This window comes from Cardiocondyla obscurior, linkage group LG13 (assembly GCF_019399895.1).
Source record: "Cardiocondyla obscurior isolate alpha-2009 linkage group LG13, Cobs3.1, whole genome shotgun sequence".
NCBI classification, from domain to species: Eukaryota; Metazoa; Arthropoda; class Insecta; order Hymenoptera; family Formicidae; genus Cardiocondyla; species Cardiocondyla obscurior.
Window position 1 is genome coordinate 3,449,501 of NC_091876.1, and position 16,794 is coordinate 3,466,294.

Sequence of the window (16,794 nt, forward strand, 5' to 3'; positions counted from 1 at the left end):
AATCATTGATCGAATATTGTGTCCCTCGTGGCAATACCGTTATTAAGGTTTCTAAAAAGAATTCCCGCACATATTATTAAAAATGAAATTGGTTCGATACCCCGGTCACAGCTCGATTGGAAACAAATTTCTCATTAGCCTCTAAAATTTAACGGTGTGTATTATTCATATCAATATCAAATCGACATTCTTCCGTTAAGATTCCCAATCTAAAAACGTTAAAAAAAAAAATATGTCGCAAATAATCATATTAATTACTCCATACCGATTACAGAACATTTTTCCTCGTGAGTAGATTTTTTTTTCTTTTTTAATACACCCGGAGATTCAAAGCGCCGGAGTCAAGTCTTCCGTTTGTCAAGACATTTAGCAAGGCTATCTTATATTGAGGAGCTCGCCGAGTAATGACAATCTGTCGAAAACGTCTCCCGCACCGATAATCGACGTTTGCGCCCGTCCGTGACGCGTCGTGCACGCACCTCTCGGCAAATAGATTCGTAAGCGGCGGTGCGTATCGCACGCCGCATCTCACGTGCACGCGGCCACTATGCGCGCGGTGCCCGCAAATGCACGCATCGTGTGCGCGCGTGCACGCATATGCATCGCGCGGGCGGAGCCGGCGCGATCGGCCCCTTTGAGAACCCCCCTGCGTGCGTAACTCGCGTAGCCGGTGCTCTACGCAGCGCACACGCCGCGCATTGCAGTCTCGTTACACGACGCTTCAGACTGAGGACCGCGATAACGATAATTAATGTTGCCCCGGGTTGATTATCCCGCACGCGATACATGTCCGCCCCCTCTTTCATCGTCCGCGCGCTGTTCCTCTCTTTCTTTCATTTTTTTTTCTCTTTTTTTTTTCTTTCTTTCATTGCTAATTCGCGCTTTTCCATCTCGATACCACGCCGCCTCATGCGGGATATTATACTTTGCTCTTATTCCAAGTGCAATCCGCGTAGAGAAAGTTTCTTGTAATTGATTATCGATGTCGATGTAAAGGGTTAATAATTGATAAGCATATTTTTTTTTGATGACGTTAAAAAGTATTATTAGATTTATACATGTTGGCTTGTTGAACTCTATTTTATTTGGCATTTAGATTATCAGATCTCTGCGCAGTTCACGTGTTAAAGGATTCGAAACGTTTAATTATAATTTAAATTGTTTCTATAAATTTTACAGATTAATGAGCATTGTAGTTATCGAAATGACTTGTTGCGTAATATTATTATTTTAATTGATGACGTTACAATTTTAAGAGATATTGTTTACACGTCGTAATTGGGCAACTGTGCATAGTCGGCTGTGAAAAAGGGTTCGTTGAAAAAATCGCACGTCGCCGAGATCGGCCAGAACGCCGCGATAAGAAACGACTAGTTGGCCGTCGGGGTCGCGAGGGATATTGGGCAGATATTCGTTATTAACAAGGCGACGCCGCGCCGAGACGTTACGATAAGTGTATCCGATGAGTGCCTCAAAAATCCAAATCGGACGGGCTGCTGCCGCGGCGTTGTTTCTCCGTTTCGTCGCCTCGCGCCGTCGATGCGAAATTAATCATGCGAGCCGAGTTCGGGGAATCCATTAAGGCCGAGTTCGGCGACCCGGTAGGACATAACCATATTGGCCGATATCGTCATTAAGAATCTTAACACGAGTGCCTCGCGGTATGGCACTCATCAAGTGCGATTGTGCGTCCCCCGAAATGAGGATAAATCAAGACCACCCACTTGTTTTTTTTTTTTTATATTATTTTTTTTTCCCTTTCCCCTCAAGGCAAATGGAAGCACGAGCGAATTATTTTTTGTCCTCCGACATCATTCGTTAACGAGCAAAGCGATTAATTTATAGGCGCAAAAAACAATAAATTAAATTCTATTAGGATAATCTTATCTATTCTATTTATATATATATAATTTACGTGTTTGTTTTAAATGTCATTTAAGCATTATTGATTATGTTACAAATATCTTTGACATTATCCGTCAACAAGTTTTGACACAAGATACTTTTAAAATTGTGGGCGAAATTATACAGTATCCACCGAGAATGAAATCATGACGGATTGTATCTAATGATGCAATTCACGGTTCGCTCGGTTTATATCGTTGAATTAAAATTCGAAATTCGCACGTAAGTTGCTATGATTAACGTACATACGAGGTGATTAATCGCGTTCGTTCGCTCGTGATAATTGCTATCTACGATCGGCGATCGCCTCCGCTCGTACCAAGTTTGCGCGAAATATTACTTCTTGTCTACTGTTTCTTCGACGTAGATATTACATCGATAGTGGGTTATTGTCTTAATTATTTTACCGCCTCGGCGAAAGAAAAATACGTTTAATTTATCATCTCAATGCGTCAAATCGCTTTGTTAACGAAATGAATAAAATTATTAATTTACGAATAGCACGAACAAACATTAAAATAGTTTGCTTTCGCGTCACCTTTTACATTTGATATTTTTATGAAATATTATTACATGAACTATTTAATGAAATTGATCTGTCGTGACCTTATTTAAAGCTTTTACATTTTGTATTTAAAGTTTCAGAGGTTATTTAAATTTTAGACTCATTTATTTTTAACTGCAATTTGTTTCACATATCTCGCCTAAACGCGGGATTATGTATCGGAAACAAATCAGCGGCGCAAATATTTCAATCAATATATATGTTCATTTTGTTAACAAAGCGGGAATACATTAACATTAATTTACATTCCTTCGTAGGAAAAAAACAAAAAACCACACCACGTTAGGATATATTGTTCTATTCTTTGCTTGACCAAGTTTTAACGGTATTACCACATGCATCGTTGTGTAAGTAATTTTCCATTGCAATGAGGAAAGTAGTATATTATGCTTTGTAAACGACTTAACATTCAGCAGAGACTCTTTTAGCGTTAAAATTAACGCTTAAGTTACGAGGCAATTAGAAGTCACGGGTTTCTTTTTTTTTTTTCTTTTTTTTGCGAGCGTTAATATGTCTCGCAATTTTTAGTTTTTTTCCTTTTTTTAATTTTTTATTTTTTTTACTAATCCTTAAAAAATATAATACTTTTGTTTCTGCTTATCGCAATGTTTCAATAATTTCTCATTTACGCTTTAACTATCGAGCTATCCATATTCGTAAATTACAAACAATAATCGTAATGCTTCGAAGAAAAAAGAAAACTTTTAAAGATAAGGGTGACGAAAGGTGGAAAAAATTTTTTTGGGCACAAAACATATGCGTTATTGTCTTGGTATCTGTGCAGCGCGTTTGGTTTCTCAAAAAAAAAAAAATTCTCGAGCAGATTCCTATTATTGTCGATTTATGAGTGGCGTTAACTTGTACCGGACTATCGCATAAATGGACCTTCCAACAGTCTAATCGTAAGTGCCTCTTCATTGCTGCGTGCACCTATTTGATAGAGTCGAGTTCGAAATAAGTCAAGGAAAAAAAAAAAAAATAAAAAAAAGGAAATAAGAAAAAATAATCGTTAAATTTTGGTCAACCAAGTATTTTTTTCTATTTTTTTTTACACTTACGTAACGCGCAGAAATATCAAACATTGAATTTGCTAAAATATTACTCATAACATTTTTATGTTACATATATGTTTGTGCATATGGAATCACTTAAAGTAACTTGTCTTCGATAAAGGATTTATTTCTTCGTTTAAACGTATTTAATTTAAACAACAGTTAAAAGATAAGCAGACCTTTTGTCAAAAACTTTTGTTCTGAATTATTTTAGCATTAATTACGCATAAATAATTAAAATATCTGACAATGCTTCTTAACGACAAATTTTCGTATGCGTGATAACTATAACATTTGAATACAAATGAGATTGTTCCGTTTGGCTTAAATGACTTGCAGCAAAGTTTATTAAAAAAGAAATAGAAAAACAAAGAAGCTTTTAAAATACTTAACTCATAACGATTTTACACGCAGATTCATATGCTAATTTTATTATATTTCACTCCATAAATGGGCGGCATTAAAAAATTCAAAGACAAGAGTTTAATATATTATTTAAAAAGAGCGAATTCAAAAATGACAAATTTTTCATGACATATTGCTGGTTAGACTAATAGCTTCGTTACATGAATACGTATACAGATATATCTACGCAAATTGCGTACACGAGCGTTTCCAACGTTCTATCAGGGGCAGGAGCTGTTATCGGGGACTTAAAGTAGCAGGGCGACTTCGTGGTAGGCCTCTCTATCTTAACCAAATTTACGGAAAACACTCAGGCCGGAGGCCACCGTCGCCGGGAACCCCCTTGTCTTGCCACCGACGAATGATCGGCATTCCTGGCATTTTCTCCTCCTCCCCCGAGAACTCGCGACCTTAGGACCCTAACTCCGCGAGCGTGTTAAACTCGTGTTTCCTAATGGATTCTCGGAATCGTCACGATCGTCTCCAATCTGTCGCGTTCCGTACCGACCCTTTCCCTTCGTTTCCCCCGCACGCGATCGGGATCGAATTATTCTTGCGTAATGCGCTTCATTTCGCGGCCCGACACGGTATCGCGATAGGAACGATTCGGATTTAAGCACCACGAGCGCGGCTCGCCAATATCGCTCGAGTTCGTCGTTCCTCATCATCGTTTCTGATACGGCCTCGCGTACCTAGCTTCGCTCCTCGTCCTTCGTTTCTGACGCGGAACTAATGACGGTATTGCGACGGTAACGAAAGCCGACGACAGCGATGACAAAGAACTTTCAGTGCCGCCACCGAGGACACAGATCGTCGCGCGGTCGAGTCGCGACGGGGGCGATGACGATCGAATAAAACGAACCGTCGCGGTGCACTGCCCGCCGACAACGTAACACCTGCGTCCATTGTGGATGATTAGGGGGGCAGACAGGTATCGCGAGAGATTGAAACTTTTAATCGACGTGATAGAAATCATTTTTTTTTTTTTTTTTTTTTTTAATAACGTATATATGTTTACTCATTTATTAACAATCTTTTTAAGTCTTTGACGTTTAAGCACATGTTAACAACGTGCATTTCGCTCGAGGCATCGGCTTGGATAATTTTTTTTTTCTTTTTTTTTCTTTTACTTGGTAATCAAGCAAAGAGTTCTTTTTTAATCTGTGGATATTGCAATTCAGCACGATCGTTCCTGGCGAATTACGATCGTGCCGGGTGAACTCGTGCGGTCGTAAATTTCTTCTCCTTTCGAACGAGTAAAATAAAGCCGGCGGGACACGAAAACAAACACCCGTCCGAACACGGGCGAAACGATCGCGGGGAAAAATAAAAAGGGTGAGTTCGGCTCGGGAGAAGAAGCGATCAAGTGCAATTGAAACGATCTGTCGGATCCGACCGATTTACAAGCAGCCGGGAAGAAACGGCTGTCCGATCCGTCGATGCGGATCGGCGCGATGAAAGAAGAAACGACAGAAGATCCACGATAAAACCGTCGAAATACGAAAGTCGCAAATTCGTTAGTAGACACATCCAATGGTCTCCCCTGCCCCTTGTTGGAAGGAGACGTTACGTTTTATTACTTTCAATTTACTCGACACTCTTCTCCTGCTTTTTTGTTTTGTTTGTTCTTCTTTTTTTTTTTTTATTAGAGGTAGGAAAATTAATTCTTTGTGCTAACATTGTATATATATATTTTTAAATCGCACGTATCTCACGCGATCGTATGTAGGACAGCGTTAATTGGTGCGCCGGAATGGCAGTTTCACGCCTGCCATTTCGAGTTAGAATCTCCACCCCGCGTGAGTATCGTGTGTCGCCTAAACAATGCCGAAATTTGGAAACGACACCGCCAATGGATATCTTTACAATCTCTCTCGGCGATACCGCCACGTTATGCCAGGCTTCTTCATTATGTTTCCTCGTGTTTTCTCAGGACGGGAGGCAATTTCGGCTGTAATTTCGCCGGTCATTAAGATACGCACCTGCCGATAATCTAAGTAATCCCTCGGTGTAGCTAGATCTGATAGTAGTACCACTGTTATTCGTAACGACGCGTCGTTGAGGCGCTTTAATGATATTTTAAATGAGCAATCCAGCCATCCTTCTGTTTGTTAACGAATCGCGTATAATTTTAGGCTAATAATTGAATCGTAAGTATAATTGTAGATAAATTATATACTCGCATGTACAATTAAATGCAGATGTATAATTATTCTTTCTTATATAATCCATATCTATTTAATATTTTAAATGCTATGATTTTCAAAGTAAATCCAAGCCGCAGGTATTTTAAAAACATATTAGGAGTTGTACATTTTTCAAAACGGTAACGTCAAATTTATTTTAACGTAAGATCGAATAGAAAATAGATAGTATAATGCTAGCAAACGTTTTTTTTTCTTCCTTTTTTCTTTTTTCTTATATTGTCTGATAAATGACTACGCCTATTCTTCCTTATTTCTTCGTTCTATTCTGTCGATTTGCTCTATATTAATTAGTGGAATTCCTAATTGGCACTTTATCCGGATGCACGCGTCTTTACGTTCCTCCCTCTTCCTCTGGCGTTGCGTTCCGATTCTGCGAAACAAGTTAACGAGGTGAACATTTTACGTTTGATATTTACTCCGGGCCCGCCTTGGGTCTGGTTTTATTGAGTCATATATCAAAGCTTCGCGAGCCCTGAAAAAAGCGAGAGGGGTAGAAAGACTGGCGCGCACGTTCGAATCGACTGACGAAGTTCTCGCCTTCATAACCTCGGAAGTTCATCGCGTTTCTTTAGCCCGAGTTGTCGGCGAGTTCGCTTTATATTTCAGATTAAATTCGATACCGTCCACCGATTTTTATTCATCCCGATTAAATATTCCCGATGGCGATATAATTAAAAAAAAAAATCGTTCTTAGAGCTCAAAATAAAAGCTATGCATTTTCTTAATATTTTTTAATCGTGCAATATTACGTTATTTATTGATACTTTATTGCAATGTCGGTATCTAAATAAATCTGTAGCATCGGACATTATTAAAATAATTTAAAAAAAAAAAAACAAAATTACTCGACTTAACGTGGGTCGCATTAAAACGCCTCGATAGACGGCGTGGCCCAGAGTCTCTCTCGGTTCTCGGCAAGTCGGTCGTATTTGAGATTAAAACGTCCAGCGCGCGGACGAGCCAGTTTCGAGACGAGACCAGAGCGAATGTGGACGAGGCGAAGAGATGATCATTGCGCTCGTCCTCACGGCGGTTCGATGAGGAGCGTGGGTTTCGGTGCGGCGTGCGCGGACGTGCATTCCAATAAATAACGAAACAAAGGAGCTGCAAGGCCCACCCCGCCCCATCTGGTCCCAGCACCGGGCTCCGCCGCCATATTTACATCCGATAACGAGCCGCCGGCAGATATTTACATTTTTAATAGCATAAACCCACAGAGCCCAGGTCGGCTCGTTCGTGGCAACGTTTTCCTCTCCTTGTCGTTTCCCCCTTCCCCCTCTCGCGCACCTCGCCCCCGGTCTCCCTTTCCCTCCACCGGCCTCGTGGCCGTTCGCCATCAACAACCCCACCGCCGACGCCATTTATTAGCCTTAATTGATCGAAAGGGGTCTCTCCCACCCTCGCGCGCTCTTTCGTCCTCCCCTTTTCCATCTTTCTATATGTATATTCCCCCTCGCGCGAGCCGGTTCGCATTTTTGTCCGAGACGAAATTTCATTAGGTTGCGGCGTGGAAGAGAAACGGGTGAGATATGACGGGGCGAGGAAATGAGCCGTTCTTTTCATCGCGCAGCATATGACGCTGGCGCCTTCATAACGATTAGGACCGGCGGCGGCGAGTTAACAGGTGATACCTGCGGTGATCACCCGTGACCGATCTGTTTTACCCCATTTCGGGATAAGCCGAGGGGCGCGCGCCTAGGTCGGTGGAAAATATCTGTTTAGCAGGAAGGTGAAAGAATTCCCCTCTCCGAGTAATTTTCTTACCTTAATTAACTGCGCGTGTATAAGGTATCTTTCGACAACTGTATCGACGTTCACGAGGGTATACTGGGCGAGTCGAAAGAGTCCCGAAAAAAAATTTAAGACACACGATATTTGACTCCGTAGAAAGATCTTATTAAAAATCCTTGCACAAGCGTAACAAATTTTATTCGCGTTGAGAGAATCGTCGCTTAGAAAAATTTTCTAATAGCCAAAGGCGGAACGAAGCGACGTAATCTGTCGAGAAATCGCTCTGGAAATATCATGAATTATCTGTCGCTTTGATCCATCGTTCACGTACGAACAATTAGGTTGGTAATTAGGCGATCGTTGCTGCGCACCAAGAGCAGCCTCGATCGCCTTTAACTCACTAGAGCCACGGGGAAGCGTGATCTATCGCGGGTCGGACGTAAAGCTGTTCGAGTCTGAAGTAAGTTAGTGCCGAGGGGGTGGTTGCGCCGGCTCCGGCAATAGATGAACCCGCGCTCGTGGGAGGGGTTAATTGGATGGAGTGTTTGCACTCGCAATTAGCGATTAGCAATTACTTCCTATGCGAGCGGATAGACGAGTCCGAGGGGGGGGGGGGGTGGTCTTTGAGGCTTCGGCTGTTTCGGACCGACGGAGCGATTAATGAGCCAATCGGCTAATAACGCGTCACGCAAGAATACGCGGTAACCGTTTTGCGTCGCGTTGCCGTGGTACAATACTGTTGCTACCCCTCGTTCTCCCTCATTCCCCGGTTCACGCCGGTTGTTGGCCCTCGCCGACGTCACTCCCACGAGGACCGTAGACTCGTTAGCGGATTACGACACTCTCCCGCGCGCATTATTCTTAGGAGCAGCCCGGCAAGAGAGAAAGCGGAGTCGAAACGCGCGGCGTTAATCCACTTTCCGTGGTCAATTGCTCCGCGATTGACAAATGCCTTTCTCGGAAGATGACGAGAAAGCAATCGACTCGCGCAAAGCAAAACTATTAAGAAATAGTCCGCGTAATCAATTTCTACGTATAGAAAGCCTTCTTTCGCGCAGCGTTACCGCAGTTTTGATTATACGATTTCATATTAGTATACTTCTAAATATTACACCTTGCTTGGAACAAATAAAAAAAAAAAAAAAAAAAAAAAAAAGAAAAGAAAAGTAATTTGCGAGATTGCACATTTATGATAATAAAATTTATCGAGCTAATGGTTTATTTGATTTGTCAGCTCGACCGCGTGTCTCATTCACTGTGTTTTATTATTATATGAAATCGTCGGTGCTTAATCACTTTGCGGGAAAGATCCCGCAAAATGCCTTGTCAGATTTACGCCACGGCGGTATCAATCTCGTGCCCCGACCGGCCGGGCGGAAGGGTTTTGCGCGGGACATCCGCGGACTCCCCATGCAGCCCGTATCCCGATAATTGGTCTTACGAGCCGCCATTTAATAAATAAGCGAGACGAACGATCGCCGCGCGGCCGTACGTTGGGATTCGTAGCGTCGCTCTTCGTTTATCCGCCGGCCCAATAAATTCTCGCGTTACTTCGCAAATCACCTCTCGGGCGTTCGGCGGAGGGTTGCGATGCCCGAGAGAGCCCGCGATATCGCCGCGGCGGCCCCGCGAGAAGCGGCAGCCGCAAATTTCTCGGAATATACCGCGAGCAACGTGAAATATGTACGCACACGTATGCACGAGCGTGCGTGCGAAAGACCCGGCGCAGGATAAAGCTCCGCTAATTGGTGGCGAGGACGAGCGGTGGTGAACGCAGCCCGCGCAACCACCACCGGCTGGCTCCGCGGGCCCGCGTAATTCCGACTAATTTATTTGATTGCGCCCAGCATGCCCGGCTCTCCTCGTCGTAATAAGACTTCGCCCCTGCTCATCTCTGCTCCACCGGGCCGCCCGGGCCCAACCCCCGTCGCCGAGAAAGTAAAGAGCCGCCAGGTTCGATCCTCGATCGGTTCCGAGCCCTCAGCCTTTGAGATCGCGTCGCGCTCGCGAATCGTTCGCGAGTGACTCGCTCGACCGCGGGATTATTAATTACGTGCATTCGAGAAGCGCGAGCTTCGGTTACCTTTTTCTAAAATAGAGTTACTACCGCGGGAAAAAGTAAAGTTAAGGCAACATGGTTAGCGTTAATCTTGGGACGGCGATAAAAGTAAAAGTCAAAGGCGCGCGACGTCCCCGTATCGTCGGGCGCATAGTTCCGCGGGAATATGCGCGTGTGTGGGTTTCGGATGCGTTGCGGGAACTCTTAATAACAATGTCGCTCGCAGTTAGTACATGGGCGGTAGGTTAGTTAGCTAAGATCGCAGATGTTCGGCGCTCGAGCTCGAGGAGGTGGAGAACGAGCGGAGGAGCGCGCGGGGTAAACGCTAATAAAACACAATTAGCGGGCCGACCAATCAGCGGACAACGCGGCACCATATACGCGCGTGTAAAACCCGCGCGGAATTATTTATAACCCGCCCGGCGAGCATTATTGGCAGGGCTCTCTTTGTTTTTCGCAATTAGCCGCGTGATGTTGCGACGAGCCCGTGGAGGTTGACGTTTGAAGTTCCGGACAAGCCCTTCGGCCCGTCCTAGAAAATTTATTCGAGAAGTTAAGGAATTAGTAAATAATTTTTTAATAATTATGCCGCTAAATATATTACTTTTAATTATTATATTTGATAGGATAAAATTTTTATTTTTGTAAAAAAAAAGAAAAGAAAAAATATGTTATTGTCAATCATCAAAAAATACAAAAAAAAAAAAGGGTATTGTCGTAAATCTGTCTGAACGTTCGAAAGGTTAAACGGATAGTTTCATGTATACCCGACGATAAAAGTTTCGTAATTTTATGCAATTATACCGCAATCGCTAATTCGAATGGAGAATTTGTGAGCACGAGGGGTCGTAACGTTTCCAGAACGATGAAATTTTAACCGCGAGGGTGGATCGTTTCTGTAATGGGATAACGGGAACCGATGGGTGGATATAAAGACGTAGCTTTACCCGCAGGGAGCATCAACCCTCGCTTGTGAAAGCCAATCGAGCACGAACAGCCACCCTAATCGCGAAGCGCCATTGGCCCGGTGTTACCCCAATTCTATTACACCTTCTGTCATGGCCATTTATAGCGTTTAATCGACCAGACCGGATCGTAATATGGCGGCGATAAGCCCCTGGTTGGGCTGTGCACATGCCATCTCATCCCCCCGCCGAGATGTTTCAATCATTAAATAGAAAAGTCAACGTTTAGGAGGCTCGGGAATATTCCGCATAAGCGTGAACGTTAAAGCGCATTATCCACGTTTTAATTGTTACTTGCGAAAAAGAAGTAAAACGATGAAATAAATTAATGAATAATTATGAAAATTACGCGATAAAACTGTTGAAAATATATACCGTTCCGTTTGGCAATGGAAGGCTTCTTAATAAATTATACATATAGCACAAAAGTAGCGTTGCATGCGATAAATATATTTTGATAGCGAACTTATCTGAAATGTTAAAATAATATATTCGACCAAAAGGATAATTCGAACCTTTAACTTGAGATAAATATTCGTTTATCGGGTTTGACAGTAATTACACCACGGCAAAAGTAGCTTTAAAACATTTTTACCCGCTACACCGCGGTATTGTTAAGCCAACTACTTTAGCCCGCTTATCTATGCGTCTGCACAGTGGGTAATTATTTATACCTACTTTTAAATATTTACCGACAAAGTACGCAAGAGTATGCGCTAATAATACCCGTGCGGCATTAATGTGGCGATAATTATACGGTTCTGTCCTCTTTCCGAACGTCGATGACAAAGTAAAGTGAAAAAATTTACAATTGTATGCGGAAATTACTTTAAGTAGCAATAACGCTACTGCGGGGAGGTGTTTCATTTTTACTATTTCTTTTCACGCGCAAAGTCTAGTTACATTTACCTTTAATGCAAAAATGTACCTTGGCGGGGCCAATAAGTTTTGCCTAATAACGAAAATAATTTCTCATATGACAGTTGCTTTTTTTTTTTTTCCTTTTTCTCTCTCGGTTTTTTTTTTTTTTTTTTTTCTTAATACAGTTGCTAATATGCCTGACTTTCCACCGTGCAGAATTCGCTGACCCGTTGATGCACCGCGACTACATTAAATTAGCAAGTCTTATTTTCTACGCGCTTATCTGTATGCAACGTAATTCGTTTCACGTGTCTCGTAAATTTGATCGGATCTCCGTGATCGGTCTATGAGTCGGGCAGCGTATATAAATGTATACATTGAAGATTAAAGAGTATTTATAGCGATGGGTGGACGTTAACGTACGCTAACAAAGGCTCTATGCAAAACGGAACGCATCCTAAACTTGGATAACTAATAAACGTTGTAACTGCCAAACACGATGTACGCACATTACGTGTCTAATATAAGAGACGTGCAATTAAAAAAAAAGAAAGAAAAAAAAAACAAAGTTTCTACTTGTTATTAACTAAAATACAATATTAATTAACCGAACGTTTTTGCGCCACGTACTTAATTTTTTCAGCTGCATTAATGTAATTTAATCACGCTTGGGAAAGCGGACTAAAGTCTTCGAAATTGCTCAACGTTGCTTAAATAATATCGAGCGGTTTAAGTAGATTTTCCCCGAGGGTGGCTTGGTCGTACAATGTCCGTTCAACTTCAACCTGGCAATTAATATCGCGATAATTACTGCATATATACATGTATTGCGTCGCACTCGTAATTTGTTAATCAACGATCCATCTTGTTAATTATCCGATAACGAGCCGATGGTTCACAGAGTCGCGAGGAGAACGAGATTCCGTTATCGCGCGAGCTCGTTTCGCTTTATCGGCCAACGACTAAATGGTAATTCACTATTTATTCGTCCCAAGAAAGTCAAGTAATGCGCGTTATCGTGGCCGGGCAGGTATTTTGCATATCGGCCAGCTAGAAAACTCGGCTACGACGCGGCGCGGCGTTCTTTTCCGTTATTCCGCGCTCTCGTATCGCCCTCACCCGCGATCGCGTTCTAATTGCGTAAACGTTTCGCGCGATGCTGCAACGGATGGCCGCGAATCCCAAAATTCCGCCGGCGCCTGGCCGAAAGGTACCTTTTCAAAAAATTCCCCCGCAAGGAATTAACTCGGGAGAGAAGAATTCGCGAGAGTGACGTAATAATTCGCCTCAGATCTCTAATTGGGCATCGTTTCAATCACGTATTTATCTACACCGTCGATACGTGTCGGCAATAACGACAACGATACCGTTTTTGCTAGATCCATGGGCGGACTAATTTCGAGTTAATCGCCGTCTTATCGCGATCTACCGACTTTAAATGCGCCTTAATTAACTCCGCCGCTCTTATAAGGGCGGCCGGTTTTTGCTGAATCCCGAAGGCACAAAAGGCAGTCGTGGGGAAAAAGTAAACCCCGGGACTGCGGTTTCTCAAGCCACGGAATGTCACGCGGCCTTTGATCGTACTTTGATCGTTGGAGCCAACTGATCATCCCCGCGAGAAACCCCGATGTCACGATCGAGCCTTTTGTTTTCCCGATGTTTATTTCCGCGGAGTTCGATGTTGAATATCGGCACGTTTCTTGCGATAATTTTTAGAAGATGCTATTACGCGCAATGTTATTTTATAATTTGCCTTCGGAATTGTTGCGCTTTACGGGAGCACGAGCAAATTGGCCAGGACTTGTAATTTGTACTTCGTGTCACAGTTTAGCAATTTGCGTTTCGTATATTTAAAAAATGTCGCTTTTCGAAATTAATAACTTTCCACTATGTTACTCGGAAAAATTAGATCTTTTTTATGCGTTTTTTCCTCTCCATCTCTCTCCAAAAAAATCGCATATTGCGAATTTTTTTTTTTTCTTGATCGTGGTTTTACACTGGATTTAGGTGTAAACATATACGAATCTGTCACTTAAATTATTCCCGTATATCGTCGTAATTAAAGATTCTGTAGAGCTTTATAATTAGCGCGGAGAATGGATTTTTTATATTACGATAAATTACACGGATCTAGTAATAATTACACTTCCAACTTAATCAACTCAATAATTAACTTGTCTACCAGATAGCTTTGGAATATGATATACCTGTCACCGGTCATAAACATAGTCGTTTATTTCTTATAAAGTAACAAAATTCTTGTTTTATCTATCGCATATTCGCCGATTATTAATTTTTATACATCATTCACTTTCGTGCGATATTAAAAAATTTAATTTCACGTATCATACATATTTTTAATTACAAATATGTATACTTGAATCATTATGAAATAATATTACAGTTTTTTTATTCGTTTTATAAAAAATCATATATAAAAAAAAGTGAAATAAAATAAAAAATAAAAACAAAAATTATAATTGAAAGATTAACACGGCAGATTCGAATCTTAGTAGTTTTCGTAAACTTTATAACAGAAATAGGAATGTTCGCTCGATCGGGACGAATGTAAAAAGCGTCTCGACAGGTTCGAATCGCGATTCACCGATATTACGTTAGTTTTATTTGCCGTACGTATGATAAAAAGTCGCGCTTACTTGGCGAATGCTCGTCATCTTGCGCGGGCAGCTCCGTTTCCTCGACGTCGACGAGGCTGCGGATGCTGAAGACGCTCTTGGCCACTCTGGTCTTCTGCAGGTCACCGACGCCCTCCGAAGTTCTTCTGGGCGTCGTGCTGAGATCCATCGTTGCGTGCCTCACTAATTTCGCGAATGGAAACGAGCGGGGAGAGGAATCGGCATTTCACGCGCTATCACCGTACGCGTCGAGATCGCGCGGTCGTTGTCGGCGTTGTCGCTCGCATCTTCGGCCTCGTGGCCCCATTAACGAACGACGAGCGTATGTCGTCCGCGAGAAAAGCCACTTTCCTCGCGCCTCTGCCGATCTTCTCGACTTCGTCGATCAGCTCGACACTCGAGAACAACAACGTGCTCAACGCGCGATGCTCGACGTGACACTTAGTGCTCTAATTAGCAGCTCCAATTGGACGGAATTGATAACACAATCTCGGGTCATTTTATGTCATTTCTATATTTGTACCTTTATTTTCGTGCAGTCTTGTCCTCTTTCCCCTTTTACGTTGCTAGCTTCCGTCTGTCGCGCGGGCTCGGCTTCGCGGTCTGCACGTTTTTCAAGATCAACGCGTTTACTTGCCGCTTATCTCGCCGTTCGAATGGTAACGCACATCGCAAATATATTGTACCTAAGTTAGATAGCAGCTCGCCGCCGTCAGTACGCCACGATATTTCCGGGAATTTAAGTCGATAAACTCAGTTTTGAAAAAAAGGAACAGTTTTTCCGAGTAACAGAAATCATTGATTTCACACGTTATCGATTGCACTATTTTTTCCTCGTGGTCCCGGTTGGTTTGATTATCTCGAGTGTCTCGATCGGCGTCCTCCGATGTTTCATATTTCGCGCTAAGATCCGGCAGGATTGTTTCCTTCAGGATCCGGGAAGTAGTACCTTTCTCGAAGCGCCGGTCGTCACGCGTTGGATCGTGTATCGATTCGCACTTCCGCTTCCGGGCGAGTACGATCACTTTTCTCGTTTAAGACCACCGCCGGATGGATCATCGAGTTACGTATTATCGATTCCGCAGTCCGGAAGCGCGTTATCGCGTCAATCGTTATCAGGAACGGCGGCACCGACGACGAGCTCGCGTCGCTCCGTGCAAAAGCTACTCCTGCCCGGGACTTGTAAACACGCTTCACGCACGCACACACGCACCTCTGCCAGGATCGATGAACTCTTCTCGCGATTCACATCGTCCAACTTTCAGTTGTCCTTGTGCTTAGGAGTCGCAATACCTGAGCAAGGGGCTCCCTGTAGGCTTCCGCGACATTTTTCTCAACCGGTCACGCTTGTCCAGTTCGTAGCGTATGGTTTTAATATCTTTTACCTGAGAGAGCGGTCGCGTACCTCCACGTATTCTCGACGATCACCTCCGAGACGAATACGCGCGAAATACACTGTAACTCTACCGCGAGCTCGCGCAGGTGTCATATCCACGTGGCGCCCTGCCTCTTCTTCGAATCGACACCCGCGATGTCCCTCGCGTTTCGCGTAACGTCTCGCAGCAGCGTAGCGTAGACCGTAACACCTTCTCGTCGCCGAGAGATTCTCCTTACGTTAGATCCATATCGAACCGATTACCGGCGTTGTGACTCGCATCGCGCGCACTCTTCCTACTTCGATCGCCGTGCCTGCGGGCATGTCTTCGCGGCCGTGAACGGTCTCTCACCCGCGGTCGGACGGCCGGTTCAGGTGACCACGAGTGCCAGCCGGAGTTGACAGCTCCGTCATAACGAAACCGAGCCGCTGGAAGAGGCGAGAACGAACCCGTGGGCGCGCGGCACACACGCGTATCGCGAACTCCTGGCCGGCAATGTGCGCCGCCGCGTTCCCTCCACCTCGAGGTGGTCGATCGCTCGCGCTGCCCAAGGTGATACCAGGTGGTAGAGGGAAAGGTGTGGAGTACCTGCGGACCGCCTTCGTGGTATAAAATGGAGTTGAGCACGGATTGAAAGACCGCCCATCAGGGTAACACCCACAGTTGCCTCGAGAAGGGTCGAACGCAGGCCGAATCTTCTCCTACGGAGGCTGTTTACTCTAACGAGCGAAGATAAGCCGACGTCGGTCTTTGCGTCGGTCTTCGCTCGCGCGCTCGGTTTCTGATATTCTTGGTGTAAAAAGTAATTATCGATCCTCGTCGATCCCCTCGGCTCTCGTAGGCTTCGCAAATTTTTATCTCGGTGTGATTTAAGGGAGAACGGATTACGTTGTGGATTAGGAATTAAAAGAAAATAAAAATAAAAAGGACACGGTTGTGGAAAGAAATAAAATAAAATTAATTAATTCTCTTCGATTTATTTTATTTATTGACTTTTAATACAATACGTAGTGCGTTTAATAATTCGCCATA

At 43.5% G+C, this 16,794-nt stretch overlaps 1 protein-coding gene across 1 annotated transcript in view; it reads right to left on the bottom strand.

Annotated features, from left to right (window-relative positions):
* Positions 1–16,256, bottom strand: part of LOC139107592 (homeobox protein aristaless) — a 101,168-nt gene extending 84,912 nt beyond the window's left edge. The window contains exon 1 of the mRNA XM_070665305.1: positions 14,408–16,256. Within this exon, the coding sequence (XP_070521406.1) occupies positions 14,408–14,555 (148 nt within the window). The 5' untranslated portion in view covers positions 14,556–16,256. The remainder of the gene's footprint in view (positions 1–14,407) is intronic.
* Positions 16,257–16,794: the final 538 nt, after the last annotated feature.